This window comes from Papio anubis, chromosome 1, assembly GCF_008728515.1.
Source record: "Papio anubis isolate 15944 chromosome 1, Panubis1.0, whole genome shotgun sequence".
Lineage (NCBI taxonomy): Eukaryota > Metazoa > Chordata > Mammalia > Primates > Cercopithecidae > Papio > Papio anubis.
In genome coordinates, this window is record NC_044976.1 from 212,885,686 (window position 1) to 212,912,053 (window position 26,368).

Below are 26,368 nucleotides of genomic sequence, written 5' to 3' on the forward strand. Positions count from 1 at the left end.
GGGCGGTGGAAATTCAGCTCTGTTGAATGTTTCTAAATCATTCCACTGTGTTTTCATAGAATCAGCAACTCTTTTTTTTAACACTCATATTTCTGAATTCATCAGCGATGGAATTACGTTTATGTAAGCAGCACACATAGGCTTGGGAAGAAACACGGCTGACTTTAGGAAGTAGAGCACAAGTGGCAGGAACACAAGCACCCATTTATGCTGGAGAGCAGCAGTCATTGGCCATAGTACTGAGTGTGCCGTGGACATCTTTCATGTGTTTGACAGAGGGAAAAGGAAAGGGTTTGCTGTTGGATGATCAGGGTAAGTGGTGCTCCATTTGGAGAGCTTCTCCTGTCCTTTGGAAGGAACTACCTGAGTCAGACAAGTACAGATGTACAACATAAGAACTGGTTAAGAAGAATCTGCATTGCATTCTCCATGAACTGCCTTTCCTCCTTCTTTTTTTAAGACAGGGTTTCACTCTCTTGCCCAGGCCAGAGTGCAGTGGCATTATCACTGCTTACTGCAGCCTTAACATCCTGGGCTCAATTGATCCTTCCACCTCAGCCTCCCGAGTAGCTGGGACTATAGGCATGCACCACCATGCCAGCTAATTTTTGTATTTTTTATAGAGACAGGGTCTCACTTTGTTGCCCAGGCTGGTCTCGAACTCCTGGGCTCAAGCCATCTGCCCACCTTGGCCTCCAATTGGGATTATAGGCATGAGCCACTGCACCTGACCAGTTTTTTTCTTTGTGTCAGAGAAAGGCCAACTTGGAGGCAGAAGAAAGGGAACTTTATCTGTTCCCTTTCTGCTTTCTCTGTTCCTGGCTTAAGAACATCAGCCTCACCCCACCCAGAAGCTGGGCCAGTGGAGCTTTTATATACTGAGCAAACCATCCATAGCTACTTGGCAATAAAAGCAGTGGACACTGTTCAGCCTGGAGAATATACCTCATGTACGGGTTGTCAGGCAACCTGCTGCCCGGTTGGGGCTGCCTGGGGCTGCAGCCTGCTTTCTCAGATGGGGAGCTGATCTACTCCTTGCATAAAAGTCATGGAAGAACTACTTTCTTAGAAGACTGAATGGCTGAAAATACAAATAACTTCAAATGGGTTTGGGAAACTCTTGGATTAAGAACCCATGCTTGGCCAGGCATGGTGTCTCACGTCTGTAATCCCAGCACTTTGGGAGGCTGAGGCGGGTGGATCGCCTGAGTTCGAGTTCGAGACCAGCCTGGCCAACGTGGCAAAACTGTCTCTACTAAAAATACAAAAATGACCCAGGCACCGTGGCACGTGTCTGTAAGCCCAGCTGCTCCCGAGGCTGAGACGGGAGAATCACTTGAATTCAGGAGGCAGAGGTTGCAGTGAGCCGAGATCGTGCCAGGGCACTCCAGTCTGGGCGACAGAGCAAGACTTCATCTCAAAAACAAAATAAAACCATGCCTCATTCTTAAAAGACATTATGAATGCATTAAGACTCATTGCTAAATGAGGAATACACAAATCGATAGGTAATGGACAACTATTCTCTCTCTAAATTGGGCGAATATAATCCTTCCACTTTTCCTTTTATTTTGGGGGGAGGAAGGGGATCTGAGCATCCATTCTATTTTTCTTCCTTAATTAGGTCTTAGTATCTATCAAGATGGTGATACATACACTGTCTTAAATAACTGCCTGCTTACTCCTTTGCTACACTGCTGTGACCCAAAGGGGTGGGGCAGCACTGTTGCAAATGTGTTTTATAGACAATCCACCCTTCACAGATAGTCTTTGAAAAAAGGATTGCATGATATCTTAGTTTTGGGACATACTGCATAAGCTATCTACTTTTTAGAGAGTCAAAATGTACATTAGGATATTAAAAGCATTGATAAGTCTTCAGAATTATTAACTATTTTTAAAATTTAAGTTATAGTTAAAATAATATAAAAATATTTGTAAACATTTAAAACTTTACAAGAAAGGTCAGAAGATATGGCGTGAAGAGCTTCACACTTCCCTGTGGGGTGGTTGTTGGAGACTTGTCACCTAACTAAGCGTGTAAATGGTTCCCTGTGGCATTTCTTAGAGGAGCTAGTTTCTGTGTGGCCTTGTGATCATCTTTCACCCTTCCTATCCCAACCGTGGCTTTTATTTTGGCTTTATTTCCCTGATACCATAGTGTGCAGCAGGATTCCCGAGTCCTTGCTTCCTAACTCATGGGCCAGGGGAGCTGCTCGTGGCTGTAGCTGGTGCAGGCGTCCGCATTGCTGAACAATGGGGGGTGTCATCCACAGGTGAAGCTTGAGGTGTGGCTCATCCAGGCTCCTGCGACCTTGTCAAGGCGCAGATTCAGAGAGAAACAGGTCCTCCAGAGCTTGGTTATGTCCGTTACTAAATCTGGCTGTAGCAAACAAGGAGAGTAAACATCTTTTCTTTATAGTTCATGGGCTCTGAAAAGGGATTTTCTGTTATTCTGTTCTTCCTTCACAGGAATCTAGAATCGTGTGTGAATAGAAGTAGAGAGGTGGTTGGTGTTTGTTCGTGTATTTGTTTTATTTATAGTTCTTTCACTACACATACATACATTCTTCAGATATGTATTGCGTTCTAACAATGGTAGCAGGGGCCTGTGGTAGGCTTCGGGGTTGAAAAGATATGTAACACTTAACCTTTGTCTCTGAGAATTCACAGTCCGGGTGCTCTTGCCTGGAAGACCTATTCCTCTCCTGCCTAGAGACCTCTTATTGCCCAAGACCAGGTCAGCCGTCACCTCCAGTACAGCCTTCCTGAACGCCACTCCCTGTGTTACTCAGTACTTCATTCAGACAGCAGTTTGCTCAAACGTACAGGACGTGGTAATTATTCTTTGACTGTCCGACTTGTTTAGACTGTGAACTCCTTAAGGACAGGAACCATACTCTGGTCATCTTTGTATTTCTTGCCTGTAATTCAGATCCTGGCCCTTAGAAGGCATTTACTAAATGAATTTATAGTCCTTTTTATCTTCTTTTCTAAAATCATCATATTTATATCATCCTTTTTATCTCCTAAAATTGTAGAAGGATAAAAATGAGACAAAAGCAGAACTTGATGTGTATGTGTAACATTTAAAAAATATTTTATAACCTCTCATGTATATCTTCACGTTTGGAAAACCTACTCAATATATGTGTGTCTAATTACTATTATTAAGTAATAAAAATCTATAGTTTTATTGTATAATGATGCACATCCAGTGGACACTCAATAAGTATTAATCACACTATTAACTATGCTTTGATCTCATTAGAACAGGAATGGCTCCCTTGCTCTAGTTAGGCTATTTAACAGCTCGTTGTGTTATTAGTTGATCCTTGTTTTTCAAGGTTTGTAGGTCATGTTTAATGGAGCGACTTGCTAAGGTTGTTAGCAGTTACATAAATGACTCTGACTTTACAAATTTTATGATAGCCATTTGGAATGAATTACATATTTTCCAAGCTTTTGATTTCCACAGCGGCTGATACATTAAAGAATAATTGGTAAGTTGCAAAATTTGTGACAGTTTTGTTTTTAAAAAATCAGCTAAATTTGGCTTTTTACATATTGCTAGTGATTTCTGTATCATAGATGAAGGAGATAGCATAGACTTGAGGCTGGGAAACACGTTTCTTCTTTCACATAGCCAGGCAGAACAGCCCTTGGAAGAGGATCCTTGGAAACACATTATCATTTCTTGTTCAAACCAAATATACTTAACTTCTGTATCTCTTCCACTTTAAAATCATTATTTTTGTGACCGATGTCTGGAAGTGCCCCAGTTTTTCCACATGGCCCTTAACACAGAGTGTTAGTGTTGCATTTCCTAGTTCTCATTTTGAATTATGCCACTGTATTCACTAGCAGGGTTACCTCCTGTTACGCCGGACTGGACCATGGAGTCCTGGACTCCTTTTGGCTTTTTGCCTAGAGTAGGGAGGCCTCAGTGACTGCAAATGTGGCAATTCAGACAGTCCCTTGGCCCTTTCCCCTTAAGTCCACACTCCCATCTTGGGATTCTGTCTTCTCCACTTCAATAAATGGCTCCGAGGAAGAGCTTGAAAATGTGTTTGGATCTGATTGCCAAATTTCTCACCAGAACTGTTCTTTCAGGGTGGGATTTTTGAGGTTGGGTAGGGGCAGGGTTAAAAACATGAGCTTTCTCTAGAGGCCAACACTCCCTGATTCTAGGCAGTCAGTCAGTCCTTTTCCCATGGTAAATGTCTCTGTTTTCTAGCTCTTAGAGCACTGTATTCACGGCATTCAGTGTCCTCTCATTAGATTGTGAGGTCGTCAGTGTGAACCATGTGTTATCAATCTCTGAAGTCCCAGTATATGAAACTGTATTGAATTAATGAATGATTCTGTAGGAACAGACATTGTTTTCATTTAAAAGTTCTTAGATAGTGGTTAGGATTAATATAGGCTGATTCCATATGTGTCCTCAGTCCTTTCCAGCACGCCATTAGGGTTTGAACTCCCCTGGCTTCATTAGCTATTTTGCAACTCCTTTAAGCTACTGTATAGTTTGGTTCTTTTGAAACAGAAAACCAGCGAAAAATACAAAAGTGATTGAATACCTATTACATGATAGGAATTCTGCAGACCTTGGAGATAATGGAAGATAAATCAGTCACTGACTTCCAGGGATTCTCGTCTGGTGGGAAAGCAGGTATTCTAGCCTTGCTAGCCCCTGTTTTAGCAGAGATATGTGTGGACAGCATAGGGTATGTATGACCTGTTTGTTTTTGTTCGTTTGTTTTGTTATATAACCTGTTTTTTTGCTTGTTTGTTTGTTTTGAGACAGAGTCTTGCTCTGTTGCCCAGGCTAGGAGTACAGTGGTGTGATCTTGGCTCACTGCAACCTCTGCCTCTCGGGTTCAAGCGATTCTCCTGCCTCAGCCTCCCGAGTAGCTGGGATTATAGGTGTGTGTCACCACACCTGGCGAATATTTGTATTTTTAGTAGAGACGGGGTTTCACCATGTTGGTCAGGCTGGTCTCGAACCCCTGACCTCAGGTGATCCTTCCGCCTTGGCCTCCCAAAACGCTGGGATTACAGGCATTAGGATTAATATAGCATTTAATTCTAAAATGCTGCTGAAATGACTTGTTGAAAAAAAAGCGTTTATTGATATGACAAAATGTTCAAAATATATCCCCTAAGGGGAAATAGGATAAAAGTAGTATACTTTATTTCATCTTTTGCACACACAGAAGGTATATAGTTATAGATCTCTAGATGGATATGTACCCCAAATGTAACATCTTCTTCATACTCTAGCTTGTGTATCTCACACATGTAGACTCAAATTTTGCCCCATGTCAGTTTGTACCTAGAACTCAGCATCTCCTTGAGTTTCCCAAAAGATTTCATAGGCACACGTGTACTGCTGATCAGCGTAGATTTCACTGAAGATATTATAAGAAGATGGAAAACATTCATGCTATACCTCCCTTAGAAACAACGTAACAATCTCCCTTAATACTTAGTTCTCCCCTCCATAGTCCTTTCCTGGTTGCATTCCCAACTTGGAACTTTTTTTTCCCTATCTCCCAGTTTCCTTAACCCTATAACTTTCTAATTCTTTGCCTTCTCATATTTCTAGGAGCCAGACATTCCTCACCCCCTTCTATTATGCAGAACCATCCAGTTCTGCCACAACTCTTGCCTTAAATGTACATATTCAGAGTAGCCTGCATCTTGAGTAAGCACACATTGTACACACATGCATACGGACACTTACATATATATACTAAAGGAAATTTAAGCCAGGCCCAATGGCTCACGCCTGTAATCGCAGCACTTTGGGAGACCAAGTTGGGTGGCTCACTTGATCTCACAAGTTCAAGATCAGCCTAGACAACATAGAGAAACCCCGTCTCTACAAAAAAAGAAATACAAAAATCAGCCAGCTTGGTGGTGCATGCCTGTAATCCCAGCTGCTCAGGAGGCTGAGGTGGGAGGATTGTTTGAGCCCAGGAGGCAGAGGTTGCAGTGAGCCGAGATCACTGCCACTGCACTCCAGCCTGGACAATAGAGCCAGACTTTGTCTCAAAAAGTAAAATAAAAAGTTGACTGTGGCCTGCTAAAGTAATTTTGTGACCCACTAAAGGGTCATGACCCATAGTTAAAAAACCCTTCCATCAAAGGCCCTTTAGCAACCACACAGCTTCTGAATAAAATTGTGTCCCTCTTGTTACTTCTTGTTACACCTGCGTGTGCATGCTCATGCATTTCCATGTGTGCACACACATAGAGACAAGAGGCCACACACCGGAAAGGAATACAGGCGTGCTCTCTGGGATTACTGGTGTGCCTTCTTCCACTGCACTTTCTGACCATTTCTAAGTTTTCTGCACTAAGCATGTGTTACTTTGTAAAAGGAAATGCAAACAGTAACAGGCTCAGTTGAGGTTTTTCATCTTCCCCTTTTCACTACCTCCCCTAGTAACCCTTGCAAACAGAGTTAGACTCCTCTCTCTCTCTCTCCATCGTGCCTTTTTGACTTCTCCCCACCCCTGAGATGATCTTTTTTTTTTTTTGAGACAGTAGCTGGCTCTGTTACCCAAGCTGGAGTGCAGTGGTGAATCACAGCTTACTGCAGCCTCAAACTCCTGGCCTCTAGGGATCCTTCTCCCTTAGCTTTTTGAGTAGCTGACACTGTAAGTGTGCACTATCACACCTGGCTCGCTCTCTCTCTCTCTCTCTCTCTCTATATATATATATATATATATATATATAATTTTTTTTTTTTTTAGAAATGGGGTCCTACTGTGTTGCCCAGGTTGGTTTTGAACTCCTAGACTCAAGTGATCCTCCTGCCTCACCCTCCCAAAGTACTGGGATTACAGGTGTGAACCACCGTGCCCAGCCTGCAACAAGATTCTTATACTGAAATGCATAGATGAGCTGTGAACCTTCAGAAAATGTATATAAAACTTAATGTTTACTCATTTCTTTTCTGAGAAGCAGATCCAATTATTCCGTGAGGGCTTCTGTTGTGCTGGGCAAGGTTCTAGGTCTGATCCTTTAGCAGCCTCTCAAAACATTGAGGAACTAAGTGACTCCCCTCACTCTGTTGTTTTCCTTCTTTGTACTGTGAGTGCCACGAGGCAAGGACTTCATCTGTCCTGCTTATCACTGGTTTCCTGCTGCCCAGTACAGTGACTGGAACATAGTAGGCACTCACAAAGTGTAGTGTTCTGAATGACTAGGCATTATGAGGTAGAAAATACATTGATCTTATGACTCTCCTTTTCCGGAGTTGATGAGATATCATGATGTTATTTGAGGGTGCATGAAGTAATCAAAAGTATTCTAGGACTCTGGGAATTCAGACTGGGGATCGCAAAATTTGGAGCAGGTTTCGATTGGCACTCAGGTGGGCATCTGTCTCCCTGTCCCACCAGCTGTACTCTGCAGTCACTTGTAAATTACCCTCTTCTTGGTGGGCTTGAGGCCCCAACCCAAGACTGCAGAGTCAGTGCAACATAAAAGTCCAGGTCTCCTGACTCGGAGTCGAGACTATGGCAGCACTCCTGAGCTTGACTTTCCCTTGGCTTCATTTAGTATGGTTCATTTTGTTTTTGAAGGTAGTTTGTTCCATAGAAACCAGACAGGGTGCTGTTTAAATAGTAGGCTGATGTCTCAATGTAACATATTGGCCCACTGAGCTCTACAAGAGTGTGAATCACAAACCCGCCTCTGTACATTTCTGATACAGTGTGAATGTTCTGGATGTAAGAAAATCCCGTTACGAATGATCAGGTTATCTCATTTTGCCATCAATCGTTATCTTGAAATGTTAAGTTGATAGAATAACTGCTGTTTCTGGCTAAATAGTTTCTCTCAACTGCAGCAAAATATTTTTAAAATCAGGTAATTCAGCCACTAATCCAAATTTTATTTGGTTTATTTTCTTCAGACTGTGTATATAATACTGGGACTGAGTGTTTAAAGTTCAGCTCAGTGTGTAGTATTCCTGTGATAATTTCAGCACATAAAATAAGATGTTTACAAAAGCCAACCTGAGACCGATATTCTCCAGCAGTTTAGCAGCAAATTCCTACTCTGGGTATATAACAATCATTGGGATCTTTCTGTTGGCTTTACATAAACTCAGATTAGTAGTAAAATCTAAGTACCATCCCATTTGGCAAACTCTTAACTTCAAGCAGTCACAAATTTGCTTCTGATTGTGCTTTTCATTCGCACCTAGCTCAGATTTTTGCCTGATGCTTTTTTAAATCCTCTAATTTACATACTGTGGTAAATTTAAAATGAGAACAGATGAATGCTGCTAAACTTTTCTATTTCACTGATGAATATGGTATTTTGCTTTAACTATCTAGCTGTTATATATTCAATGACCTTTAAAACATGAAATAGATACTTCTTTTCATATATACTGTGCAAGATGAATTATTAGTATTGTCTTCCTTTGAAACTATGAAACTGAGACACAGAGGCCAAGCAGAGCATCTGGGAACTGATTTCCATAGGACTAAAATCAGAGTTTCCTATTCCCGGGACTCACACCCAGTCAGCTGGTCAGAGAGGCCTGGTTCACTCACGTTTGGTTATCTTGGAAGTGTGGGAGGTAATGCATCTACCCTGAACGCACTTCTTTCCTTACCCTACAGCCCCAGCACACCACAGTCTACATCACTGTACCCGATTGGGCATGTTGGAACAAGTACGAGTAAGGGAAGAGGTCACAGTTTTTGAGTGGCTAATAGGAATTTGGCTGCAGCTAAGAATATGTTATCTCACATATTGTTGTTAATAATAATAATAATTATCGTGTTCTCCAAAGGAGCTAAAGGAGAGTTGGAGAAGTTAAATTATTCAACAACTGAGATATCTAAAGCCCGTGCTCTGTACTATCTTCTGTTTGTCCCTGTTATCTTGTTTAGTGAGCAGCATAGCATTTTGCAAGAGTGGGCCATTCACCTGCTCAGGATTTCAGTCAGCGTAACAAATGTGCCATCCACTGTGGTAGGTGTCTGGGGTAATCAGAGAAAACTTCCCAGATACGGTGGAAATAAACTGCTTGACAAAATGAATAGAATCCACCATCACATAATTTTCTAACTGTTCATTTGTTTTCAACAACCAAAATCACTATTAATTTTGAAACTATATACACTACTTAGGATTAAAATGCCGTAATTCACAAGACAAGGAAAATCTAGGGCACATTTTAAAAGAAAAGTGTAATTTTGAAAGGAGGAAATCTATTTCAGAATGAAGAAATGAAAACTTTTGAAATCTTTAACAAAAAATTTCTAGGGAATTTTGAAGTTTTATTTTGCCCTAACATGAAAAAAGTAGGCCAGTTGCTCAACATTAATTGCTTTACTTCCATCTATCTTTATTTGCATTTGTATTTTTTGAGATGGAATCTGTGTTGCCCAGGCTAGGGTGCAGTGGTGCTATGTCAGCTCACTGCAATCTCTGCCTCCTGGGTTGGAGGAATTCTCCTGCCTCAGCCTCCCAAGTAGCTGGGATTACAGGTGTCGGCTACCACGCCCAGCTAATTTTTGTTTTTTTAATAGAGTTGGGTTTCACCATGTTGGCCAGGCTGGTCTCGAACTCTTGACCTCAAGTGATCCGCCTGCCTTGGCCTCCCAACGTGCAGGGATTACAGGCGAGAGCCACCGCGCCTGGCCTACTTCCATCTATCTTGATCACTCTTGATCATGCTGAGAGACTAGAGGCTCTGAAATTTAATAAATGACCCTAATTCAAAATATCTTACTCCAAATTCAGCTTGATAGAAAGCCAAACTGTTGTCAATATATCTCACTTTTACCAAACCCAACATACATATTTACAAAATAGATTAGTTAAGTAGTCATTCTTCACTTAGCAACATAATTCATTGTAGTAAGTTCCCCTTGTAATGCATATAAATGTGATTTAGTTTATTAGAACCCTGTGTAAGTGCAAAGTATATTTGATAATGTTATTCAACAAATTAGTTTCTCATTTATCCAAATATTTGGTTGGGCATTGTTGTGGCCCCTAAGGAAGCAAACAAGTGGGTCAGGACGGCCTCTGGATCGGAGGGATGCGTGTTCCAGGAGCAAGGACTGTTGGTGTGGGCTGATCGCTGGTCTACAGGCTGTGGGAGCTTGGAGCATGGACCCAGTCAGTTCCGTCTCCATCATCCTAGTTTTCTGGATCTTCCAACTCCTTATTCATCGAATGAACCAGGAGCATGCAGAATTTATCTTGGTGGAAAGCCTTTCTTCTCAGTTTTCTCTCCCTGTTTTGGTTTACTGAACAGGGAAGCCTGACATAATTAGGCCTGAGAAGAGTCATCGGGTTCTGCTCTCATCCTTGATCCTGCCCTGGTTGGCAGGGAAATTCTCTTATTAATTCTGTGGCTGGCTTGGGTCATGCAGATGACCCAGGGCCACTGAGCTGTTCAGGTTGTCAAAAGCTAAATGACGTGGGACCCTTCTGGGGATTAGTTTAATGAAGCTGCACAAATATAGTCAGATGACAAATTTGGAGATGAAGTGGCAGAGTAAATAGTATTTTTAAAAAATGCATGTCTCTGAATGTAATAGTAAACCTGTACGGGAGGCTCTGCTTAGAGAGTAACTAAAGTTAGAGTGAGCTATTAGCTATGCCTATGTGTTTATTTTCATGTAAATACATCAAGAAAGCTAGATTTTCTTGCTTTTATTTTTATGCCAATATGCCTAGGTTAAAGTGGGTCATTCCCAGCATTTAAAAAGGGGGTAGAGGGAGGGCAATTTACTTGGTTTTGGTAAAGGGGTTGGGGATTATTTTATATTTTATTTATGAGGCAATCTTCCATCTTTATCTCTTCATTCTTATTGTGCTTTTCCTGGACCTTGTAATCTGATCATACTTAACTTTCTATTGTAGAATTGGGGTGGAATACCTAGAGTTCAGCTTGAAAATCTTTTGGTGGATGCTATATCTTTAATAAATGTTAAATACAGGCATCACACTTTAAAGAACATTTGTTTTTTAAGGGTCTTTGTGCATTCATCTGAGGAAAAAGCAACCAAATCTGTTTTATTCAAATTCCAAATTCTAGGGGAGCAGATTGTCACAGAATATACAGTGATAAACTTCCAAAAAGGAAAATGGGCGGAAGATCGTAGGTATTTATCACGCATGCTAGAAACATTAATGCTTTGTGACGACTCAACAGATCTTCCATTCTCTTTTGGTTGAGTGCACCTTATTTTGTAAAGAATTAATTTATTGATTATTTCCTATTTTTTTCTTTAAGGAAAAATCTTATAAATATTCATATTCAGAATAGCATGTGTCTATTCTGTTGATCCTGAAGCCATAAAAGAAGTTTCATTCTCAGTGTCATATCGACAATGAAAATTATCACAAAACCAAAAATAATTCATGTAAATGTCCGCATTGTTTCATCATTGGTTTTAGATCCAAAGCATCATTCTTTCTGTTTAAAGTGGCCATTCAGAACTGAATGTTTTAAATGACTTATAGGAGTCCTGTAGAAAATATACAGAAAGAATTCACCTTTTAAGTAAAAATATATTTGCTTTGCTTGGCCTGTCAGTTTCCGTATTTGCAGTGGCTTCCCATTATTGACTAGCATCACGCATTGAGGATTAGGTTTTCAAATGCTGTGTATTTACTTCTGAACTTCTCTGCTGGTAACAGTCTGTGCATACGTGACATTTGTGATGCTGATGGTTGATTTCAAAGTATGGTATCTAAGTCCAATTTTTCATGCATTTTATGAAGCTTTTGTCCTTAACACATTGATTTAAGTCGCTCAAAATTGATTCTTAAAAGAGAGATCATTTCTATGTTTACATAATTGCAACCTCAAGCGTACTTTGCAGATTTTAGCTGCCACTCTCCAATCCCTCTGTTAAGTGGTTATCAAGGGTGGTTATTACCATTTACAATATGAGGAAACCAGGAGACAGGGATTTTATTGACTTACACTGTAAGACAGCATTGCTGCTAGTCTGTTAATATGCGTTTTCTTCTCTTTTCTAAACAGATTTTAAAATTTGGCTATAATATGCAAGGCATCACTCTCTGTCAGAAATATAATTGTCAGGTGTCCTGGTATGGAGAGAGGTCCTGCCGAAACCTTCAGGACCCATCCCAAAATGAAGAAGACACAAGATACAGTTATGTTCTGTCCTCCTCTTGACTTCTGTGTGGGTCAGAGTGAGTTACTAATTTTAGAAGTGTTCTCGTGAAGACATCTGACTATTCAGCACACACAATCTTAAGGTCTTTGCTGTAAGAAGCTCAACCATCCTTTAGCCTCCCTGGCCAGGGATCCTGGCCTCTGCTTTTGTGTTGCAAGAATTCTTGGTTCTGGCCCTTTCCTTGATTCCCTAATTTCCACAGTTTGACAGCACTGAATGTTGTGTTAAACTTCTTGCTACCATGTAAAAATTTCCTGACACCGCTTGCAATAATTGTTATTATATAATATATAATTATGTAAGATGTAACAACTGTATAATAATCATCATTGTAATTCTTATCACTGTTGTAGCAGCAGCTTAGAGGGTGCTTGCTGTATACCAGCTCCTCTTCTAAGCACTTACCTTTTAAACCCACTGAATTTTCATAACCACCACGTGAAGAGAGTACTAGCAATATCCCCATTTTAGCAATGAGGAAATTGAGGCACAGTGAGGTTAAGTAACTGGCTGAAGGTCACACAGCTACTATGTGATAGATGCCGAACTTGAACCTGGGCAGTGTTGCTGCCCATTCTGGGAAGAAGGGATGCTGATTTGAAGAATCTTAGCAATACTTTAGCTCCCATAATAGTAAAAATTTTTAGAAGCTCTTCCTGTGATTCCAATCAGATGTGGCATTGTTTTATATTCCCATTCTCTGTGATCTCTAAATGGCATTCCTGCCACTAAACTGCCACTGTTTTCCTACAAAGGACATCTGATCAGTTTCTGAATTGAGTCCCAGGATACGTGCCTTAAGCTATTGCATGAATCTCCTCTATGTATGAAATTCTTGTGTTCTGATAGATAGAGAAAAATGTGGTGGAGATAGTAAAATATTACCAGTTTCAAATGTGTTTATGTTACCTTAAATTTGAGGCAGATTATGGACAGTGAGAAGAAAAAGAAGAGGAGCAATAATTTGAAATAGAAGAGTGACAGAAAGGACAATTTGGTAGAGCCTTTCCTTCCCGTAATGGAAAAAGTAGTCCCTAGTTATTGACAGTTCACTCAGACGTTACTGTACTTTACAGTCGTCTTTCAAGGTTTCTTCAATTTATGACTGGGGAGGTGGAGGCTCAGAGGGAGGAAGTGTGGCCACAGCTGCACAGGCCTGAGGAGGGAAAGCTAGAATTTAAATAGGTTTGCCTGACTCGAAAGCTTGTGCTGTCACTGAAAGACCATAGTATCTTTCTGCCTCTAAAGAGAAGATGGTCCTGTTGGACCTGGCAAATCAGTGGCTAACATGGGGCTTTTCAAGATGCAATAAGATGGAGGAGGCCGGAGGTTCAGCACGTGCTACCAGAAACAAGTCACTGAAGAATGGAGGCATATTACAGAGAGGCTTGGGGGTGGGGGGTAGAAAAATTGTACCTAAAATGAAAGAAAACACAACCTTTTGAATGAGTGGGAATGGAAGGTGATACTAAAATATTTAGAAAGCTAAAAAGTTTTTGTTTTTTAAGAGACAGGGTCTTACTCTGTTGCCCAGCTTGGAACACAGTGGCACAATCAGAGCTCATGGCAGCCTTAACTCCTGTGCTGAAGTGATCCTCCCACTTCAACCTCCTGAATAGCTGGGACTACAGGTGTACCAACACCCTCAACACCGAAAAATATTTTTATTTTTTCGGGCGATGAGGTCTCACTACATTGCCCAGTCTGGTCTTAAACTCCTGGCCTTAAATGATCCTCCTGCCCAGGCCTCAAGAAGCTAGTAAGTTTCTCATCAGTTTGCACATGCTTCTGAGTATGCTAATGCTTTTTTTTTTATTACCACTCAGTGGTAATAAATGGTGATGTGGTAATTCCAAGCTGTTTAGGAAAATTTGTACTACCAAATGTCACTGTCACTCAAGGGATTATTGCATATAGGTCTTATTTTGTTTCTTCTTTTTTAAGGCTTTCTCTGCCTTTCTCCCTTCTGTTACCATGGCAGTATTAATGTTATTGATCTGAGTAGAACATGATGTTATTCATCAGTGTGACATACATTAGATTTGTAAAGAATCTATGTATTAGAGCAATTTATCAGGTGTTAATAATTCTCATACATTGTTTTATTTTTTGGTCACCCAATAAGAAGCCTCTATTGAGATAAAGAGGCATGATTTTTTCTCACAAAATGGATGATTTCTTATTTTAAACACAAAGTGTGTGTAGCGAGCACTACTTTCTCTAGGAAGATCTATGGGAGGATTCCGGTGGCATGTTGGTCAGCCTTCCCTGAGGTGACCCGTGGGAATGGAATTGGTGCCAGCAGGGAACAGTCATGCACAGGCCACCCAACTCACAACGTGACTGATCACCACGCCATCCATGTCAAAACTGGACATTTCCTGTTCGCAGAGAGTTGAAGCAGGTCCATCTTGAAGAACATCTGACTGGACATTTAAAAATGGATAAAGATGATTCAGAGGACAAAAAGCCCAATTTTCCATTTTCACGAGCTATAGGTAGAGCAGCCCTAGGTGACGAGAACAAAGTGTGACCGAAGCATGTTTATTATTAAGAAAGAGATGGAAATACTGGAGATGCGCATTGGCTTAAGTCTATTTCAGTAATGTTGTGGTCACACCAGTAAGTCCCCAGCTTCCCTCTCCCCTGTGTAGCTTTTTCTCGTTTTTCTATTTGTTGCGCCTGTGACGGCAGCGTGTTAGGCCTGTTCGGCTTCTCAGGTGATGGAAGTCTGTGGCCTCTTAGCCTGTGCCTCCCAGCACACCTGAAGAAAACCACAATTCCCAGAGAGGCACTGACGCTTGTATCTTATTGCTTAATTATTATACCTATTTAATGCTACTTAGAACATTGTCAGCTGTTGAGAAAAGGTAATTATCACTAGTCAAATGAAAAACACTTTTTTGGCTGCCTTACGGATACACATTTTACTGGTACCTTGATACATAATGAAGCCTGATAGCAAAACTTTTGCTTGTCTCTTCTTCAAGCCACAGCTGTTTCCCTGCTAAATTCATCCCATCTGTCTTCCCTTCCGTAAAGCTGTAGGCAGTATAGCATAAGTACAGAAGCAGTTCAGTGCTATTTTGGATAAACATAGCTGAAATTTGAATCTTTGCCATTTGCGATGCACACATTTTGTTTTACTGCTGTAAAGAGAGCTGTCAAAATACAACTACATGGATAATTTACTAAAATGCAGTCAAATATAAGGTTGATCAGAGGGAGAGTACATTGGGTCACTCTGACTACTCCAGTCTGTGCTCTGAAAGGTGTCACTGACCTCGAGGTCCCCGTGAATTCTGTTTGGGGAGAGTTAGCATCTGAAGTCTTTGCTTTAATCCTGCAGCATGGTTTTGAGGAGTTACCAGTTCCTTTCACTGTGTCTGTGGCATGACTTTCAGAGTCTTTAAGAGGCTTCAGAAGTCCATTTTCTTCGTCTTCAAACAATGTGCACTGATGAGAGATGTTTTCTCTTTCTTGGCACAGCCAGACGGAGCTGAGCTACATGACCATTCTGCTGAGTTCCGACATTTATTTCACTGGAACCTTTGTTACCACTGAGGCAGTCTGTTTCATTTTCATCCCATTCCTTATTTCTGGACAATTGGTGCATCTAAATGTACCATGGTACATTTTTAAAACTCAATACTATACAATGCTTTAGAGTCGAGGGAGATGCTTTCTTGAATGAATTCCTCTTCTGAATTCTAAGAAGATTCACCTGGCCCACAGCCCTCACACACATATTTACTGCTTTTTCCCATGTGCAAAGGTCTTTTCCAAGCCCAAAAGGGTCATGACCTCTTTGAGGGGAAGGGCTAATACCTAATATATTTTGGTAGCCGCTGTGGTCAGAGCTCGTAAGAGGTACTTGGACTTCAGGTAAGTGAAACACAGCATCTTTGGGATGAGATCTTATCCCACTGGTTCTTTACTCTAAGATTTCACTTTATCTTACCCTCTCTCCACCACTTCTCAACCCTGCATCAGTGTAGCACAGAGGGAATGAAGGGGGCTGCAGGAAAGGTGTGGAGGCCAGGCCAAGGCTTGGGCCCACTACTTTCTGCCCTTCCCCATTTGCCAGAACTCAGTCACCTGGCTCACCCAGCTGCAGGAACTGGGATGCATGACCTAGAAGAGGAGGAACCTGTGGAGTGGTGAGCTCCAGTGTTCTTGTCCCTATCATCCCTGCCTCTAAAAATAACCCTTCATAAACAAATGATAGCAAAAGTCATCTCGTGCATATAAAGACATGACAGAAAGCAATATCTTTTTAGGTAAGGGGCTGTGTGGCTATGAAGGTAGGGACAGTAACCAGTGAGGTTTCGCTCCTAACACTGTCATACACACATCTTTTTCACAAATGTCATCTTGCTAACGACTATGCAACCTCCTCGGAGTGCAGTCTTGGCTGTCTTGTTCTCCACTGTATCCCAGCGCCCAGTAAAGAAGACATTGTAGGTGCTCAGAAAATATTTGCTGAGCAAAAATGAATGCATGAATAGTAGAACAAATTTACATTATATATTTTTTTCACATCATCTTAAAATTCCTACCTTTGGTACAGCCAGAAGACACCGGCATCTATGTGTGCCTTGCGCTTCAACAGCTTTAGCAAAATCACAGTGCTGTCGGGTCTCCAGCTGCTGCCCGCGAAATTGTTTACCTAGAAGGTCCCCAAGGCCTTTTCTGCACCAAGGCATTTGCCTTCTCTCATCTAGTTTTCTTTTGGCAAAGAACAAAAAAACCCCTAGGCTCTTGGGAAGATAAAAAAAAGTATATGACTGCCACACATGCAACCAACTTTCTGCTTCGACCAAAGGTGGAAATGGTTTTGTCAGCGGTTCTTTGAAAGCTGTTTATTTTAAAAGATAAATAAGTCTTTCCCCTTACCCTGTGAGGACATCTGATCCAGGGCCAACAGGAGCTTTCAAAACGCAGTCAAGTCCACTGATGCTGTTCTTAAAAATACATTCTTTCATTCAACAGCCGCATGTGTTGGACCCTGTGCCGGATGCTATGGGTACCAGCAGGATTCAGTCCTGACTCTCAAGGAGCTAACGTTTTAGTGCAGGAGGCAGACAGTCATAGTGCACTGTGGTAAGAGCCGTGTGTAGGGTACAGAAGAAGGAACAGGTAAGCATGAGGAGACCAAGAGGGCCTCTGTAGAGTGGCGACACTTGATGGCTAGGGAGAGGCAGTGTATGCAGAGGAGATTAAGGCCCTTTCTCTTCCGATATTTTTTTGGATTGCACACTTTAGAAAACGATTTTAGACTTAAGACCCAAAATGAGAAGCAGCACATGACTTCTGGCTGACAGCCCTGACATCCCCAATATGAGGGCATGATTCTGTGCCTTGCTGGACCTCCTGACTGCCCAGCCAGCCAGCCGGGGCTGCTCCTGTGTCTGTCCAGCCCCAAGACCAACCTGACGGAGCCACTTCCTATAATGCCTAATGTAGCACAATCCACTCACAGTATGGGTCTAAAGCCAGATTTTTATCTTGGGAGGGAAAAAATAATATATGTGACAAAAATGTTATCCATGGTAATATTACTCATTAAATTCACCATATGGTTAGTTTTTTGAGTTTTTCAGTAATCCACTGACATCTTCGCCCCGTCTTTGTGACAAGTCCAGAGCCTGTGCCTTTGACTCTGTTTGCATAGGTGGTACTCCGACATCTTTGATAGGGAGGGTAATGAGACCGTTCTGCCAGTAGGGCACATGGCCACATAGACCGTTTAAATAATGAAATCTCTTGGCAGTACCTATCCAAGGGGTGGATGTGAACTCTCGGTGTTCCTGTGAGAGCCAGCAGGGGTAGGTGCCACTGGCTAGAGAGAAGGCTGAAAATAGCCCCTCATTCAGAGCCTTGTGTAGAAAGTTGGGTTGTTGTGCTCATGTCCTCTTGACCCAAAATTGTTAACATGGTTGGATGAAATAGTGTTCCTAGAGAGGAACAGAAGTGGCTATCAAAATTAACATGGCCCTGTTTGACACCTGATCCTAAAAGTGATATTTATTTTTGTAAATTACAGTTGGAAGCATGTAGTGGCATTGATGGCACTTTTTCTGAATGTTGTACACTTAGGTTTTCCAGTTACATGAATTGTTTTGGGGGAGCTTATACATCTGTTCCCATCCTCTAGGGTGGGCTAGTTGCTATGTTATGAACCTTAACCTTTGCATATACCTCTGTTTTACATGGGAGGTCACAACTTGGTAATTCTGTCTGATATTCAAGCAGATTATTACAAGTGCTCAGAAGACTAATATAGTTAGCATTTGATTTGAAAGGGACAAAGACCAATGAATAGTTTTCTGAAACTATACTTAATATTTCATCAGGCAAGTAAGGTTGCTGCCACTTAGTTAACTGGGATGCCAAGGAATTGCTAAAAAAAATCAAATTAGTACACATTATTACACATATTTACACACATTGAACTATTTCAAACCAGTATTGCTGGAATAAAGACAAAATAATACTGTGTATTTACATAACACCATAACACCTTTCATCAGAAAAATCTCAAGCCTTCGCAAACGAACTGAGCTGCGCAACACCCTGTGAGGTGTGTGGGAAGTAAGGTAGAACAATAAACAAGAAGTTGATGAAGGGAAAAGGCAGGCAGGCAAGTGTGCTTGCATGGGGTGAGCGAGACTCCTGCTGGATGACCCACTGCATTCAGGTCCTGGTCGCCCCATGCTGAGGACACCTAGATTGAAAGCTCCAGTACCTGTCACAGCTGATTATAGACTTGAGTCTTCTTCCAGGTGTTGTTTTTCCATTCTAATGTCTGCATTTGCATTGAATTGACTGGACAGAGATACCACATTCCTCCTCTAGGGGGCTGTAACAGTGACTCCCAGTGTGACTGATCATTTGATCATTCTTTCACTTTCCCTAGGGCTGACTAAATACAGTTTCCTTTCTTTTTCCTTAGCCAGATTTTTTTTTACTAAAGTGTGACAGTTTATTCTCTAGAAATGCCTAGAGATGGCTGGGTACATGCTAGTCCCTGGGAAAGGCACGGGTGAGTCATGGTCTCTTTTGGGAGGGTCAGGGCTGGTGGGAACAAATTCATGCCCAGGCCTGCCTCAGTGGCTGCCATGCCCAACGCCTCCCATGACAGGCCTGGCCTGGCACCGTGAGCAGAGAGAGCTGACCAGGCCTTCTGTGGAGCATCTGAGACAGGCCTGGAGCTGGAGGCAGTAGCGTGCCAGGAGAACCAGTGTGAACCCAGGAATAGCAACAGGCCAATGGGAGTCGTGAATTTTGCTGTTAGAATTTTGGAAGAGCATACATTAACATCTTTAAATCAATTTTGAATGGACTCTTCTATTGGATATTCAAAAAGTTTAGTCCTGAAACTTAGTACTCATTCAGTTATCCCATGCAAAGGATTTATTCACCTCATCCTTTGAGAAAAAGAACTTTCTGTATGTTAGTCTTTCACACAGCCTCTGTTTCAGCTTCACCTTTCAGATTTTCCGATAATTTAGGTGTCACACATACCCACGATAGGATCATTTTTCAGACACTATAATTTCAGTGTCTCTGAAATGTAATAAATAGAGCTTTGTCTGGGTTTTGGAAATAATGTTTTCTTCCCAAACAGCTGTTCATTGGTATTAACAGTTTTTTCTGTCTCTAACAGAAAGGCAGCATTTCTTTTTTATGTTTAATCTCATCTGCCTTTTCATCATGTTAACTGTGTTCAGTCTATTGTCGTGGTATTATTGTAATATCCTGGTGTACCACAGGCAGATGACTAGCATGACCTCAGGGCTTTCTGAAGACAAGATACCCCTCATTTTTCCATAGCCTGTTCTAGGGCCGACTATCACTCTCTCTCTTAGTGGGGTTGGCTAATTTCATTACCTATTCAATTCTTCTGAGAACATTCTGGTAAAAGCATTGCAGTAGCAATGCAGTAGGAGCAAGTCTTTGCTCCTGTATTTAACTGGCAAAGCAAAGGACTTTGGTTTTCATTTTGGGGGCCCAAGTAAACACCCAAAGGATGGCAATTTGTGAGGCTGTGATAAAGATGGTGAGAACTGGCATTTGATATATAGCAACATTTGATTTATTTGATATCTGTGATCTTCTAACAACCTTGTGACGTAGGTAGAAGAATTATTGTTAAAATTAAATTTTACTTTGAAGAAATTCAGGCCCAGAGAGGCTAAATGTCGCAGATTCCCATGGCTGGTAGGCTGGGCCTCATACCCTTTCCTACTTAATGCCTCTGAGACTCATCGAAGAGAAGAGTAGTTAACAGTGCAGGTTCTGAACCCAGACAGTTTAAGTTCGAGTCCCGTCTCTACTATTTCTGTGCTATGCGATTTGAGGGCAAGCTCCTTAACATGGGCGTCAACTTCTTCCTCTCTAAAATTGTAACAGTTGTGTTACCTGTGTCACAGTCTTCTCTCAAGGACTGAATGAGTCATTACACAGACATGTTAAGAACAGTGCAGGGCACATAGTAAGTACTCAACAAACATTAGCTAGGTGAATTGTTTCAAGTGTCCAGCACAGGAAGCAGCCCGTAATAGGAAATCAGCCTGTATTATGCCTGGGAGGTGATATTCCATAGGTCCTATTCAGTATAGACAAGCTGACTAAGGAAGGCGCTCAAGTCCGGCAGGGAAAGTTCATTCTGCCCGTACTGTTAGCAGAGTTAGAATATAACAATACTTCTGTTTTTGCGGTACAACCCAGGACTATTCCAGCCTATTAAATTAATGAGAGGCAAATAATTGACAGTGTCTGCCACTGGGGAACCGGGTCTCACTCTGGGTGGAGCAGTTAATATGCAGGTCTCCACTCTGGAGGGATAGGAGTGCCGCTTCCACATGCTGCATTCCAGAATCCTTTCTAGATGCCTTCAAGATTTATACCCTTAAAGTTGGAAACCTGTGGGGCGCCTTGTGCCCAGACAGCACTAAATTCCAAGTAACGCATCTCCATTCACAACCTATTGTGCGCAGACCCTCCTGGACACTGCTGTTGACCATTGACTGATTATGTGATCAAAGATTGGTGAATCTGGAAGCCCTGGAGGGGTAGCAAAGGCTTTCATTTTTTTGTTTGTCTTTTTAAATCCTGTTCCATGTTCCACTTTGAACTGGATTGAAGTCAGCAGTGAAATCAGGAGTGTGGAAGCTGTGGTACCAGAGGAGAGAACCAGTGAGAGAGACTTGGCTTATGGCAATCAGTCCAGCTCCAGTCAGATTAAGGAGACACCAGTGAGGGAGTGAACAGAATGATAGAGAACAACCCAGCTGAGATTCCAGCATCCTTGTCTTCTGTCATCAGATACAAGAGGAGAGTTCACAAGAGAAGCCCAGTGGCTTCATTCAGAGAGAGTTGTCTGGTTAAGCACATATGTACGCCACAAATCCACATTTGAGTTCCACCGGTTTACATTTCTTCATGTCAGCATCTGATCAGGAACCTTCAAATGTTCTAAGCCTCCTTTGCAAATAATTTTGATTTGGAAGCCTTCTCTGGATAGTTCACTTTTACTGAAAGACTTATTCTCTTGATAAGAAATTTCTGACAATTTTAGTGATGTTAAATCAGATTCCACATATATAATGACAGCTTTGTTGGTGTGTATTCATGTGTGAAACATTGAAACACATGTCATGTCCTGCCATCTTATAAAGAACAGTGCCTTAATTTTTAACTATGCTGTAGGGAGCACCCAGCATTCATACACATGTATGAGTGTGTGTCAACATACATAGGATGATTGAACCATGAACTCTGTAAAGTTTGGTAGCATACACAGAAATTTAGTAAGGAAAGGATTTTTGTGCTACAAAACTTCCTTGTCAAATGCCCAGTAGCTTTAGATGAGTTCCACCCAAGAACATTGTTGTATGGACAAAAGAGAACAGGATTTTCCAGCTATTGCTACAATAAAAGGTTTAGAAGACAGATCTGGGATCGTGTTCCAGCTTTACCACTTACTACCCATGTGAACTTAGGCAAGATATTGTAGCATCTTCCAGCCTCAGTTTCCCAGTCCATAAAATGAGGATCATAATATTATCAATAATACCTTCTTCAAAGGGTTGGTGTTAATTTTTTTTTTTTTTTTTTTTGAGACAGAGTCAGCTCTGTCACCCAGGCTGAAGTGCAGTGGTGTGATTTTGGCTCACTGCAACCTCCACCTCCTGGGTTCAAGCAGTTCCCCTGTCTCAGTGTCCCAAGTAGCTGGAACTACAGACGTCCACCACCACGCTCAGCTAATTTTTGTATTTTTAGTAGAGATGGCGTTTCACCATATTGGTCTGGCTGGTCTCGGACTCCTGACTTCAGGTGATCCACCCGCGTCGGCCTCCCAAAGTCCTGGGATTACAGGAATGAGCCACCATGCCCGGCCTGATGTTAAGATTTTAAATTGGGGCCAGCTGCAATGGCTCGTACCTGTAACTCGGTGCTTTGGGAGACCAAGGTGGGAGGATCACTTGAGCCCAGGAGTTTGAGGCTGCAGTGAGCTGTGATCACGCCAGTGCACTCCAGCCTGCATGACAGAGGAAGACCCTGTCTCTAAAAACATTAATTAATACAAATAAAATGGCTGAAAAAGCATTTAGCACAGTAACTGCACATAGAAAGGGCTCAATACATGTTGTTTATTGCTTTTGCTATTTTTATTACTGAATCACAATGACCTCATTCATTAGATAGAAGAAATACTTCCTACGTAACAGAGCTGGGTGTCAGAGTTGACTGAGCTAATGTATGTGAAAAGCACTTTATATATGCTCTGAAGCACCCTGTGAAAATAATGATTGTATGTTTATTTACTGAGGATCTACTAAGCGCCAGTCACTTTATATACTCTCCAATTCTCACAACAATCTTATGAGAGACATAGTATTATTTTATATGGCAAATGGGGAAACAGGCTTACAAGGATTTGCTTAGGATCATGCTCAGACTTCGACCCAGATCTGTTTTATTTTAAATTCAGATTCATCCTTCTACATAGCCACATATCAATAATGATAACCTTGAGAATTGCTAATAATAGTTTCTTGACTTTATTAATGGTTGAATTGGACTCATATCTATTTTAGGCTGATTTGTCATTTTTTTGAGTAGTATAGCATCCGATGCTTGCTTTTTTTGTTAAAATGTATGATTTTGATGAAATGCACTTAATACATCCTCACTCACAAATTGTGTATGTAGCTACCTACAAAAAATATTTGTAGCACTAAGTCCTTGGCTATGAAGGCAGTTCCAAATAAAAGAACATGTCAGCAGAGTCCTAGGCAATGGCAGTGTGGTTGAAATACACATGCTGTCCTCAAGGTGAATAATTTGAAGGGCATATTTTTTGAATGGATAAATTCTGATTTTTATTATAATTTTCAATGCTTTTTCAGTCACTCCTCATGTTTTTACATTTTAGTTACATGAATTTTCATTCATATTGTGGATTACAAGTAAACTGAATTTACAATTTGATGCCCCTGCCTGCATACTAATGATAACTAGCTTATTGCTCACCAGCTCACAGTGATCTGCTCAGATTGGCATATTGGACCCCGGGCATATTCATGAGGTAATGTATCTGCCTGCGAGTGCATGTGTGCATCTGGAACCTAGCGTATTGTAGGGAGATAGGCATGGCCTTTTCGGTGTGGTCCCTTCCTAGCTACAGGGCTTTGTGAACGTGTTCTTTTTTTTTTTTTTTTTTTTAAATCTTCTAAGCCTCAGTCTCCTCATCTATTAAATTGGAATAATGATACCCATCTCTCAGAGTTTCTTGGCAAGTAAAGGGTACTTCAGATAACGTGCACCATACTCAAAACATGTAACTTCCCTTTCCACCCTTCTTTGTTACAAAAAACAAACAAGTATAGCAACAGTAGAATATTTGCTTTGCTTTTTCACTGGATCATAGTTCCACACACATGAAAAACCATGTCTGGTTAACCAACACAAGGTCTAAACAGATTTACAAGAGGATCAGATGCTTCCCCTTTCACCTGCCTGAGATGAAGGCACCAATGAGGCTGTCCCATGTGTGCAGTGCCTTCTGCCCAGATGTGGCACAAGTGCTCCAGCTGCCCCTGACGGGACTGGGGCCTCAGAATCCCCTTTGCTCTGCCTTTTGGGTTTTTGCCCCTAAAGCATCCTGGTCATCATCACTCACGTGTGCTTACCAGGTTTCCCTTCTAGTTCAGAGGAAACCCATACTTTTCACCTGTGTCTTTTTGATCCCTGGCCTGATGGAATATTTTTCTAATGCCCCCACTTTTCCCAACTGCTCTTAGTTACAAATGGCCAGATTTCAGTCATTAGGAGAGTAGGATTTTTTTTCTTTTCCTTTTTCTTTTTTTTTTTTTGCAGCCTGTCTCACTGGGGGCTGGATTCCAAGGAAGCAGCCCGTGCACTCACAGGCCAGGAGAGCCAGGATTTCAACGGTGTCAACAATCTTTGCTCATCATACCAAAAAAGCGCTGTGTCGGTGCCGACTCATTAGCATACAGCCGTGCTGTGCTTGCTAACAAAGCAGGCTCTGGGTATCTGCTAGTTTCTCAGCTTGTCTGTCTTCCTTGACCGAAAAGAGGAGAAGAAATAGATTCAGGCAAGGGTGCTGTCCCCCTCCTGTGGCAAGAAAGCATCACAAGGATTCCCAGAGAGAGCGAGCTTTGAAGTGGTTTTAAAGTCACCATCCTTGGGAGAAAGGAGACTGTCCACCCTTTGTTTTTCTGATCTTCTTTTATAGCATCAACAAGCAAAAGAAAAATCGCTATGTTCTCCACTTAAAAATGATCGAGCCCTGCATGCTTCCTGGTCATCTCTTTCGTTGTTGTTGTTGTTGTTGTTGTTGAGTGCATAAGAAGAAATATCTGTATAGGCAGAGGTACACAAGCATGCTCTCCCCTCGGTCTGTCTCTCTATCCCTCTTTTGTTGGGGGGATGGAGGGAAGAAGAAACGTACAAGCAGATGTGCTGCTAGATCTACAGGCTTCTGCCAGCCATATGGCATCTTAAGGAAAGATGGTTGGAGCGTCTGGATTAGCAGAGTCGGGATGGGAAGCCATGTGTCGTGTTGGTACAGGCAGTTGTTTGAGCTCTCTCTAAATGGCTTCAGGAGATTGTGTAATGGAACAAATGGTCCTGCGAGCCCAGGAACAGCCTTGCCGCTGCTGGAGAGGCAATTGGCCCTCGGGCGGGTACTGCTTCCCTTTTTCCCCCAGTATTATGTATTCTTCATTTAATGTTCTTCGAACTCTGAGACTTGACTCGGAACTTTTCAACTTATTACGCTCGTGGGTTCTGTCTGCTCTGTGTCTGCCTGAACTCTGCTCTCTCCCTAATCTGGTAATTAATAATGCCCCAGTCCTCTTCTGTGTCCTCTCCCTCGGCCCTCCACAGGGGGTCCGGGCTCAGCAGGCCAGCCTTTCGTGCCTCTTGACAAAAGCCTTTTCGGAGGAGGCTGCCCTGCTAGTAGGGGTTGGGGAGTGGAGGGAGGATGCATCCACCCATCAGAATTCCCGGAAGCCTCAGGAGATGGAAAATCCTTCATTTCTTAATGAGTAAACTGAGAGCTTTATGTGGTCCCAGGTGTTAAGCACATGAGAAATATGTACTGTCACTATTTTGGACCTCATGTGTGGCATTTAAAAAATTATTCTAATTTCATACTAGTGAAAGCATTGAACTGTTAGGTCACACGTGCCATTTACTCAGCAATTGGAGACCTCAGGACTCTCCTCTCTAATACATAATTTAAATACTGTATTAATATACTGTAAATTGGAGAATTGAAACACTGTGAGGCTGGCAACACATGGGCAGTATTTCAACTGTGGTCAGGTTCTCAGGCCATTCTTACTTGGGGAGGCTGGAGGTGAAAGGAGCAGTGAGACCTCACAGCTAGAACAGATCTGGTGAATTTCTTCTCTTAGGAAGGCTCTTTGGACATTTCAGCTGCGTATTAGGGCAAACAGATCTTGTTTTGTTGGTGTTTCAGGGTCATTGCATATGCAGTGCAGTGTCTGTAGCTGCTAAAATAGTTAGGTCTGCCTCCTCCCTGGGATAGATAACAACGCCTGAGGCTCCAGGTGTATCATACGTTGTGCTTAATGGAAGATAAAATGGCTAGTTGACTCAGTCAAAGAACCCGTCCATTT

General features: G+C 41.9%; 1 protein-coding gene across 13 annotated transcripts in view; it reads left to right on the top strand.

Moving 5' to 3' along the window:
* The window catches only part of SDCCAG8 (serologically defined colon cancer antigen 8), a 246,367-nt gene that overhangs the window by 192,164 nt on the left and 27,835 nt on the right, over positions 1 to 26,368 (top strand). Inside the window, exon 17 of one of the 13 annotated variants that reach the window (XM_009196422.4) lies at positions 12,035 to 15,158. The exons of the other annotated variants lie outside the window; for them this stretch is intronic. Within the exon in view, the coding sequence (XP_009194686.2) occupies positions 12,035 to 12,041 (7 nt within the window). The 3' untranslated portion in view covers positions 12,042 to 15,158. Of the gene's footprint in view, positions 1 to 12,034; positions 15,159 to 26,368 lie in introns of those variants that run through there. 13 annotated transcript variants of the gene reach the window in all.